The 11,274-nt window shown below is 39.9% G+C and overlaps 1 protein-coding gene across 13 annotated transcripts in view; it reads left to right on the forward strand.

Moving 5' to 3' along the window:
* Positions 1–7,532, forward strand: part of APBB2 (amyloid beta precursor protein binding family B member 2) — a 112,533-nt gene extending 105,001 nt beyond the window's left edge. For all 13 annotated transcript variants that reach the window (XM_057407536.1, XM_057407537.1, XM_057407542.1 and 10 more), the window contains 6 exons: positions 683–797; positions 3,380–3,467; positions 4,561–4,644; positions 5,117–5,232; positions 6,001–6,180; positions 6,780–7,532. In XM_057407536.1, the coding sequence (XP_057263519.1) occupies positions 683–797; positions 3,380–3,467; positions 4,561–4,644; positions 5,117–5,232; positions 6,001–6,180; positions 6,780–6,947 (751 nt within the window). In that variant the 3' untranslated portion in view covers positions 6,948–7,532. The remainder of the gene's footprint in view (positions 1–682; positions 798–3,379; positions 3,468–4,560; positions 4,645–5,116; positions 5,233–6,000; positions 6,181–6,779) is intronic.
* Positions 7,533–11,274: the final 3,742 nt, after the last annotated feature.

Consider the following 11,274-nt stretch of genomic DNA (forward strand, 5'->3'; position numbering starts at 1 on the left):
GTTGGGCTTTGTCAGAAGGGCTCCAGCTCTTAAATCGCCTGGGGACAAATAAACATAATCCTGGCACTTCCATTGCTCATGCTAGAAAGCTGTGCTATGCTGTGGTGACCAGCCAGTGCAGGGCAAAAATCTCTTATAGGGCAGCTTTATTTAACTTTTGAAAAAATAAGGTCAGAAATTTGGGCCAATTAGTGTGAGCAGAGCTCAGCAGGTTCATGTTTCCTTTATGCAACCACATCTCTAATTAACTATCTGCATGGTTTAAACACTTTATGTAGTCCTTTGAAATACTTGTGTGCTGTTTCTCAGGGGTTTTAGCATTTAAGAGCTGCATGTGTTTTCTGGCTTAATTTGTAATTCTCTTCTCCACTTAAGCTTCAATAAAATATCTGAGTAATTTTTTCTGTGTATTTCCAATTGCAGTTGGAATTATGGGTTGGCAGTTGCGCAGGTTAGGAAATTGTAATGAGCTCTGTCATGATATAGGCTAAGCATCAGACTTCAGATACGTGTTTCATGGGTATGCAGCTCATTACATTTGGGGATCTCCTTTGTCAAAAGCGTGTGTTTTATTCTTTGACAGCCTACTGTTAAATGAAAGTAGGACTTGCTGGTTTGAAGATACTACTGATCCTAATGCCTTAATTTGTTTTTATTGTGTCTGTTTATCTTGTTTACACAGAGACTTTGCTTATGTGGCAAGAGACAAAGATACAAGGATTCTGAAATGTCATGTGTTTCGATGTGACACACCGGCAAAAGCCATCGCCACAAGTTTACATGAAATCTGCTCCAAGGCAAGTGGATTTAAAGTCATATGCATTCCTCTGTTTAGAGCTCACTGAGCCTAAATTAATCAGCAATTTTTTACGCATTGTTAGTTTAGTTTACATCAACGGCAACAAGAAACTGGATAGAGAATTTGTAAAGGGAAGGACATGAATGGCTGGAATTAATGAGGAGGGACGAGTATTGAGATTGGAGAAGGTGCTTTTGAGTTGACGTGTGTATAGAGACTGAAGGTTTTCTTGAATAATAAAGAAGCTGTGGACTGAAAATGGAAAAGGAACACAGTGCTTCAATTAATAATAAATGGTGATGTTAAACTCTGTAAATAAATCAGGCCTTGTTTGAATGCTATTATTCAGCGGTATTGTCCCACAGGACAGACAGGAAAACAGTTGCTAACATAACGTGGTCACTTAAAAAAGGGGGAGAGGGGAGAAGACTGGGTTAAAGCTACTCTAGTTACAAATACTAAAGTATCTTTATTCCTGCTTGTGGTAGTGTTGTCTGTAATGCTGGAGAGGACCGTTCTCTTCAGTCATTTTTATCTTACAGAGTTGCCACTATTTGCTGGTTATTAATTTTGATCTTCTTGCATGATCAGTTCATGAGTCTCCTCTGGACAGTCATTTCATGCAGCTGTAGCAAGGCAGCATGTCCTTTACAGCAGGCAAATCTGATTGAAATGCTTTATAGAGAGGCAGTTAAACCAATCTACTTTAAACTCTTTTTTATTCGTTGTTGAGCTGTGGTGAATTTGTGGCTGCATTCCTTTTCTAAAAAAATACTATGCTGCTCATTTTGGTTTCCCTGAAAACATGTCAGTGTGCATTCCAGAAGTAGGCTGTGGGGTGAATAACCTTATCAGTTGTCCCGGTGTGACTTGTTCCTCCTCGTGAGTCACAGCTCTTTTTAAAAAGCTTATTAGGAAACCCTTGGGGTTTAACATTCTGCTCATTTACTGTATACCTGTCATTTGCTTTTTAAGTTTTTACTTCATGATAGTGGACAGAATCAGTGATGTAGGAACTTGATGGTCTTAAGGTCCTTTCCAACCCTAACTATTCTGTGATTCTATGTCAAATTCCCCTTTGTAGACAGTTGTATTGTGTAAATGTTTTTGCAGTGCTGCAGCCATGGCTATTGAACTTGCAATGCTTTATGAGAGCAATGTGGGCATTTACTCTGTGCATTCCTGTAACATCCTGGGCAGCAAAGTTCTGCCTGGGGCAGAAGGTGGTCCAACAACTGTGCAGAGCCTGTCAGGTTTGCCTAGGCTTGGGTGTCTGAAGAGGTGCAGGTGGCAGGACAAAGATGGCTGCTCAGGTTGGCCAAGGAGCTGCAGGCTGTGCTGATGAAGGTTATTGCCAGGGGCTGCAGCAGTGGCTGGCTGGAGAAGCCTAGACCTGTTATGTCCATCCTTTTTCTCCTACAGCTTTCAATTCTCACATGTTTCCAGCAAAGGAAAAACATGCTACACAGGCCGTATCACAGCTGCTCTTACCCAGTTAAGGTCAACACCAAGTAGATGCTGTGGTAGCTATACACAGGGGTGTCAAAAGGGGAGTAGAGTTGTCACATATATGTAACTATGACATGAAATTCCTGGCATTAATTTTGGATTAGAGAGTAAGTAAGCATTTAAAACCATAACTAAAGTAACACGGATAAAACAGGATAGTGTTGTTAAGTAGAGCGTGTTCCTTCATAATTCAGCAGTAGATATAATCCTGATTCAGGGAAGCACTTGGCATGTGCTAACTGGCACACTGGTCCTCTTGGCTCAGTCAGGGCTCCTTCCTAAGATAGTGTGTGTTGTTTTTCATCTGTCCCTGGAACAGAAAATACATTCAAAATATGCAACCTAAAAGAAAATAAAAGGGGGGGGGGGGGGCAGAATTTTGTAGGAGCATCTTCAGACCAAGTGACATCTGGAGCACCAGTTATCTTTCTAGTTAATTACAGTTAGCAGTCATAGCATAAAAAAGCGCACAGCAATGCTTCATATATGAGCTTTGGAGAACCTCTGTTATCCTCTGTGGGTCCCTTCTCAAACATGTATCTGTAGAGAGTAATCATCCAAAGTGGTTATTTTGAAGTGTTTCATTGGTGTATTTTTTTCTTTTTTGCCAATATTCTACATTTTGGGGGAAGAAGAGGTTGTATTCGCATGGGATTTTTGATTGCAAAAGAAAACATAAAAATGGAGGAAGAAATTACACAGAGCATTAGATCAGAGAGGAACATGAATAATGAACACTCTTCTTGCGTGTTAAATATTTATATTTCTTGCTATATTGCTCCTCATTGCAATTTTGCTGTTGATAAAAGTGGCTGGAGGTTTTTTTACCTTCTCCATCGATCTTTCATCTGGGCTTGGACACCACTCACATTCTTACTACAGTTAAGGAATGGTGAATAAACTGGAGGAAAATTAAAGTTGTTATTTAAAAAGAATAACCTGTTTAGTCATGTAGCTACTGACTTCAGATTTCACAAACTAAGGTTGAAATAGGAGTAAATTTATACTTATAGTTGCTACTGAACTATGTTAAAAAAATAATAAATGCTGTATTATCACTGTCACTTTCAGATTATGGCCGAACGGAAGAATGCTAAAGCTATGGCTTGTGGTTCATTGCAAGGGGGGACAAATGTCAACCTCGATGTTCCTCTGCAAGGTATTGTGTGTTACAGCTCCTATCCTCGGGGTAGTCCTGGGTTAGATGTGTTTAGTTCCTGATGCTGCTTTTGACCAAAATGGAGCATGTTGGGTGCAGAAGTCTGGAGTGTAATCCTGTCTTTTAATTATTGCATCTGACTGTAACCTCTTATGTTGATATTAAGCATTTTTATTATCTGTGTTGGCAGGAATGGAGTCCTGCTCAGTTATGTCAGCTTGTACATTTCCTCTTTTATTTTCAAATATAAATGTGGCGAATGCAGCCTTACTTGTTTGTGGCTATTTGCACATATTGTCCTTTTCAAATCAAAATACCTCCTGACTTGAGTCTGCATTAAGTTAGCCAAATCTTTCTTAAAAACACAGTATGCTCCAGTTAATCACTTAGATTCAGGGGAAATGTAGGAGCACTCCTAGGTTTCAGCATCTATTTTAGCAGTTTCCAAGGCAAGGGGTGCAAGTGGGTTATCATCCACCTTAAGGGGTTTTTGCACACTCTACTGCATGGCCAAAGTAAGTTACTTTTGCAAGCCTTTATTAGTCATTGCTTAATATTTGCTATTTTGAAAGTATTCCAGGAGAACAAACACACTTTGTGTTAGCTTTGCAGGAAATTACATGCTTCTGGATCCACCAGTTTATACTGAATACCTTACTCCTAATCCATACATCAGCTTGTGTAACTGTCTGCTCAGACAGTACTATTGACTACTCGAGGACTGTGTTTAACATATTAACAAGGATAGCATTTAAAACACATTCCAGATTTTACATAGTTATGCAGTGAATCTTAGGTCTGTTTGTCTCAGAGATGCATTCATCTATATTTTCTGTTTTTTAATATGCCAGCAATATAACATGACCTTGTTCTTAGCATAGGTCAAGAATTAGGTAGTGCAAAGTTATCCGTAATTCCTTTAGAAATTATTGACCATTGTTCTTGGTCAGAAAGAGTAAAAAATAGTTTCAATCAATACAGTATCTTCAGAGCACAATTACTGGGTAAACTGTTTCATGTTATTGATGAAATAAAAGTGGTTTTCCCTGCTGTGAATGCTGATTAACAGAAATTGATTTTTGTTCCCATGCAGTAGATTTCCCAACACCAAAGACAGAACTGGTACAGAAGTTCCACGTTCAGTACCTGGGCATGCTGCCTGTAGCTAAACCTGTGGGTAGGTGGCACTTGAGTGAATTCCAAAGTACCTTGTATATTACGTAGTAATTCCAGTGGCTGGACTCTGGCTAACCAAGTGTAAATACCTGGTTTTGAAGGGTAGCAACTCTTGTGTTTCAGCCATACAGGTCACATTCAGGGCCTCAATTGAACATGTATTTTGCAATCAGAGTAATTTGGGAGTTGCAGAGAAGGCAGAGTTCCTTTCTACTCTTTCTCTGCTACCAATGTGAAGGGCCTTAGAGAACTGGAACTGCGCAGCAGCTAAACATGATGCTACCCTATTTTTAACTAAGCCAGAGGCACCTGTTTTGTTTTTGCAGATTAAGAAAACCAACTTCACAACCCTTCTCTCCATTATCAAATTAAGTTTCTGGAGTCCAAAACGTTTTCTGTACTACTATGACAATAAAAATGTTGTGGCTTACTTATGTATTTATTTTTTACTATTGCATTTTCTTCTCTTCTAGGAATGGATACTCTGAACAGTGCCATTGAAAGTCTAATGACTTCCTCTAGCAAAGAAGATTGGATGCCAGTTACTATGAATGTTGCTGATGCTACTGTCACAGTCATCAATGAAAGAGTAAGGCAGACTGGCTTGTTCAAAACTCGTTTAACATAATAATATGAGTGTTGAAAACCAGAAACACAGAACACTAGTAGAGGGAGTTAATTTATGCTAGAATTTATTTGCTTATTTGGCATTTTATTTCTTTCCAGAACCTGCAGAGGCTCTTACTGCTTTGATCAGCTTCAGCTTGGTTTGCCATTCCAAGCATGTTCTCAGAAATAAATTATTATAAGTATTCATTAGATGCTTAAATTCAGTGTTATGCTTTCTAGAAATTTTGATCCTAAAATGCTGAAGGTTAAGCCCTAAGTAAGCAATCCTAAATTCTAAACTGTATTTACATTATTCTTGGTATGGGAGCCAAGAGTAATATTAAAATCTGTGTTTCATGTCACTGTCCTTTGTAGAGCATTTTCCATTGAGATGAATACAATGAAACTTCCAAGGAATGCCTTTTATTTATGTCTGTTGATGAAGTACTAAACCAACACCTCTGTAACATAGCAGTGATAGGGGAGCGTCTTTTGGAGTCATGGTAGCCATGTTGTTTTGTTTCTTTACAAAACAAGCAGTTTTTAAAGTACACAGTGCGCTCAGTGCTAACGCTCAAAGCCTTGGTCCTCCGGTAGTAGAAGGGGAGATCCAGCCCAGGCCTGGGCACACTGGGTGCATACAGATAGATAAAAAGGAGTGTTCCCCCGCTGTTTAATCAACATAAGGCTGACAGTGAAGTGCACAGAATATCGAATAGTCATGATCAATCATTTTATTCATAACCAGAATGAAGAGGAGATCATGGTGGAGTGTCGTGTGCGGTTCCTGTCCTTCATGGGGGTAGGCAAGGACATTCACACATTCGCCTTCATTATGGATACAGGAAACCAGCATTTTGAGTGCCACGTTTTCTGGTGTGAACCAAACGCAGGCAATGTGTCAGAAGCTGTTCAGGCTGCTTGTATGGTAAGTGACCTTCCGCAAAGGCACCTCAGAGGACTTTTTCATTGCCTCCATAAATAATCAGCTTTCCAAATTTGCAGTTATATTGATTTCAAGACAGAGAAAGAACAGATAAAAATAGGATTTGGGATTCTGATATATTTAATCAGTTAAAACTCAAACATTTTTAAGTTTGAAGTGTCAGTTTAGTGAACAGTGCTCCTTTTAATCATCTTCCCTCCTAACCTCTGCAACGTCTATGTAAGTTAGAAATCTTCTCTTTCAGTACACAAGTTCTCTAATGCTGGAAAAACATTTTACTTGTAGTTGTGTTATACAATCTAGCGACAATGTAGTGAAAATAATCCTTGTTCAAGAATAGCTGAACTCAGAAAACTCTTTTTTGAGGGCTGTTTGTATGACCTAGAATCCATTGTGTGCTGAAGAAGAGTTTCTGTCCACAGACTGATAGAGCAGTCTCTTTAACTTTAGCTGGGCTGTTTGTCACAACCGGAATGGAGATTTGACTACATTTAATGAGAAAGTACTAGGAGTGTATTTTGAATGGTGTGTGAAAGTATTGGATGCAGTAAGGACTGCAGGATGCTTCTGCTTTGTTGCAGTTGCGGTATCAGAAGTGCTTAGTAGCCAGACCTCCCTCACAGAAAGTGCGACCACCCCCACCTCCTGCAGACTCCGTGACTAGAAGAGTTACAACCAACGTAAAGCGAGGAGTGTTGTCCCTCATTGACACTTTGAAACAGAAACGCCCGGTCACTGAGATGCCGTAGCTGCGCCAGAGAAAAGAGCCTCCTAACCCTTAACTGAAGATAACATTAGCTATACTAAGGAAAGTGAACTGACATTGTCTGGCCTTCCATTTCAAATTGCTGATGCTTTGTCTTCAGAGAATTTATCCTTATCGAAGCAATGTTAGACAAGCATGTTCTCGTTCTTGCCACCATCGTGTGATATGAAAAGAAGCATGAATAATTTTTTTGCTGTCAGTGAGTTACACCATGAACAATGGAAGGTCTGTTTGATTGTAAATACATGAACGTTACCTAAACTCACACAAAAAAAAAGAATATGGCCACGTCCCTCCCAGTGAACTCATGCTAAAGTCCTTGGAGTGAATGATGCCCAAGTTGCTAGTTTCACTGTCTTGAGCTGAATTTGTCACAAACCAATCTTAACTCCTACAGCACTTTGCTCTGTTTTCAACACTGGAGTAGGTACCAAGTGTTAGCTACCATTGAATTACTGTAGATTAAATACCAAGTTTTATTTTTTACAGAACTACACCTGTCAGTTTTAAGTTGTTTGTCAGCATTGGTCTAGCAACTACTTTAATAACTCCCCAACATGCTTCTGAATCATGGTGTCATTACTTCATCTCCCAGTTATACATCATGGTCTTAGAGAAGAATTGTGCTTAATACTAAAGCAATGCTGAAAAATCCAGAAGAGTTTTCAGTGACTGAGTTGCAGGGTGATCTACTGAAGCTTTTCAGCTTTAAACATACAAATGCAACTGCTGGCTGTTAAATTTATTCTCCTAAATCTGCCATCAATTCATCACAAATACCATTTTTTTTCACACAGGGCTCAAACCAATCAGGAGTAAGAAAGAACTAGCCTGTAATTTTATTGTCTTACAACTCTTACAGGGACTAAACTATTCCAAACCTTTTCCATACAAGTGTTAGATGAAATGTTCAATTCAGCATCTGGTTGCACAGTTCCCCCTTCCCCTCAGTTTGTTGCTGAATGCTGAACACACCTCAGAAAAATCAGTTGTGTTTCTTGTCAATTACAGAATTCCATGAAATCTCTTTTTAATACTCTCGTGACAAAATAAGGAGAGAGTTTTTTCTAACAGGATAGTGCTTCAGGGGGTACATAGAATCATAGAATAGTTAGGGTTGTAAAGGACCTTAAGATCATCTAGTTCCAACCCCCGTGCCGTGGGCAGGGACACCTCACACTAAACCATTTCACCCAAGGCTCTGTCCATCCTGGCCTTGAACACTGCCAGGGATGGAGCATAAATAAACATAAAACCTGATTTCATGCTTTGCTCCACAGGCTTCTTATAATTGCTTTGACTTACACACTTCCGCAGGCCCTGACAAAGCCAGCCCAGTGTTGCCCCTCAAAAGTGTACCTCAGGTGGATGTTCAAATGCAGTCACGCATCTTGAGTCTCTCCCTTTGCCATCTTCTGTCTTGACCTGCAGATTGGTACAAATTTTGGAAATGGAACAGTAAAGGTGTTTTTAACTAGCATTAAAACTGTTTTGCCTCCATCTAGAAAGATGTTCCAGACTGTAACTGCCTCCCAGGTCTACAAATCTGGTCATTTAATTTTAAAAGAACATTGGCAAGGTTGTTATTGCAAAAGCTGTGTTTTTTTATTTTACTATACAACAAACTGATATAAAATAACATTTTATTTCCTTGTTTAAAAAAACTAATGGCAACATCTGGGCCAAAGCAACGTAAGAACAAAAGGGGAAAGAATGATGCTTCAAGAAATTTCTGCAGTTTTTCAATACGGAAAAATAATTAAGCAAAGCTCAGCATGATGTATGAGCACGTGTCAGCTAAGGCTAGCTATGCAACTGTTAGTTGTAATTAAATTTAGCTCTCCAGAACACCCCCTGAAGAGCTGATCTCCACCCATCTCTCATCTCCTTATGAGCACAGTTCTGCACCCTGGGCGCTGAAGCAATTGTTTTCCCTCCCAAGGCTCCCATTGCTGCTCCCCCGTCCACACTGGCTCCGCTGCTGGTCAGCTGGGGGAGGAGCTGCATATGCCAGGCAGGGAGAGCTGAGGTGAGGGGATGCCAACAACCCCACTTCAGCAGTACCAGAGGTTAAACTGACCATAAGGCCAGGTTGTGAAGCATAGAGATGGCAGGTTACACACATGCTTGTTCAGTTTCTAGTGTTGATCCCAATGATGCCTGCTGGGAGCAGGGTAAAAACTCACTTCCCCTCATGACCAGGTGTGGTCATGACGCACATCCAGATGTGGTGGCAAACACCATACCTCTGGATAGGACCATGAAGTTGAGAGATAAAACTTCCTTTATTTACCATTGTGCTAGTAATTCAGATGTTGGCTTCAGTTTATTTTAAATTACAGAAAATAATTTGACAGTGTCTTTTTAAAGTTCCAGCCAGGATTTGGGATTCGCAACTGTTCTACACCAGTGAATTTTAAACCACAGAATTAAACTTTGTACTTGTATCTGCACCGTGCTGATTCTCCCCAAGAGAGATCTGGACTCTCTTTAAACAAAACCAACACTTAGCAAAGAGTAGCATAGAGGTAGTTCTGCATCGGGGTTGTCAAGGCTACCACCATCCCAGTTGCTTTCACTGGCAAAGGGTGCCATTGCAGGAAGGGCTGAAGAGAAGACAGAAGGGGATTTGAAATGCCATAGGTCACCTGCCAATGTATGTTTTGAGTTTTGTGTCTGTTCAGAAAATGTTGATTTTGCCAACACTTCAGTAGCATGCTTAACTATCTGACTGTATGCGGCCTTTTTGCTTCAGTAGAACTCCATATTCTCCAAAAGATTAAATACACGCCTAGATGTTTGCAGAACCAGCCTAACACTGCAACACTCCTTGTCTTTTGTCAAACAATATAGTACAACAGTCTTTACCATGGCCAAAAAGTCTGTCTGGGATGTGTGTTTGAGCAACTGCCACTGGTTCAGTCAATGTTGCAGCAACCCTACAGTTATCTATGCATTTTTTATAATCCCTAGTGGTTCCGTAGGCCGGCAGCCGTGTTCACTATGCCTTGTATGTCTGATGCCATATTCTAAATTAACCTGTTAAATACAGCTTAAAATATTTTTATTTTATTTATTCTATTTTTACTGAAATATCCTGCATTGTTATGTTGATGTATTGTCTTTACTGGACGTGCTCTTGTAACATTCTCCACTCTGTATACTATAGGTTGCCTAAAAAAGGCAGGCTTTGTAATTATTTGTAGTCACATTTTTATTGAAGTCTGTAGAAAAATCATGTAAAGCAAAACTAATTCCTTAATTTTTTTTTCAATGCAAGTAGTAAGTTAGAGGTAGGTATCACATCAGTCATGTCATTGACGAGCTCACTTGCAGAAGCAAGGAGATTTATATTCACAGTCAACGACTACAAGATAAAAGCCGTTCTTCTGAAATCCACAGTGCTGGCTGTAGGTTTTATTTAAGCCACTTACTGTTCCATTTGAAGGGGAGCAAGGGCGTGTGGGAGATGTAAGGCTGCAGAGGCCACCCACAGTAGGGTGGAATGGGAATAGCAGAAACTTGCATGGAAGGGCACAGATTCCAGTTGCAGTAGAAGGAGGGTTTTGTGATGTACCTGATGGGCAGCCACCTGTACCCACAGAAATAATACGCCCCTCCGTGACAGAGGACCAAAACCTATGGAAATATCCAATAGTTCTGTGTCACTAAGAGTTCTACATCCCTTTTAATTTTATCAAGCATTTCATAAATCATTTAACTAGAGATCTAAAACTGTCATAAGTCACCCATGGCAAAGAGAACTTCCTTATTTCAACAGCTAGTAGGGGCTCAGCCTTTCAGCATTACCATTAACCCAGCACTCCTTTCTTGGGAAGGTTCAATACGTTGCTAAAACTTGTGCTGTACAGTCAGTGAAAGCAGGTCTGACTTGTTTTAACAACGGTAAAGAAGAAAATGCACCCACTGTTTATGAGCAGAGCTCAGTCTTACGTAAAGCACGTGACTGACAGCAAAAAGGACAATTTTCCCTGCTGTTGACCACTTCTCCACATCTAAATGTAATCTGTTCTGAGAATAAATTTAGCTGCATAAAACAATGGTCTCAACTGTTACTGGTTCTAAATTGTGGTTATGGGGAGGGAAGAACACACCGGTGGTTTAGAGGCAGTGGTGGAACAATGGACACTTTTTTCTATGGAAAGCTAAATCAACAGTTTCTAGTTGAAAATAACAATTGTATTACAGAATATTACTGACAAAAGGTGCAGTTTCACTGTAAAAAGTCATCAAGTCAGATGACAAAAGTCAGCTGAGCATACAGGCTTCTGCCTACAAGCCATCTCAAG

Source organism: Pezoporus wallicus, unplaced genomic scaffold (assembly GCF_028554395.1).
Source record: "Pezoporus wallicus isolate ANWC-B61680 ecotype Strahan unplaced genomic scaffold, APGP_CSIRO_Pwel_v1 contig_2492, whole genome shotgun sequence".
Classification (NCBI taxonomy): domain Eukaryota; kingdom Metazoa; phylum Chordata; class Aves; order Psittaciformes; family Psittacidae; genus Pezoporus; species Pezoporus wallicus.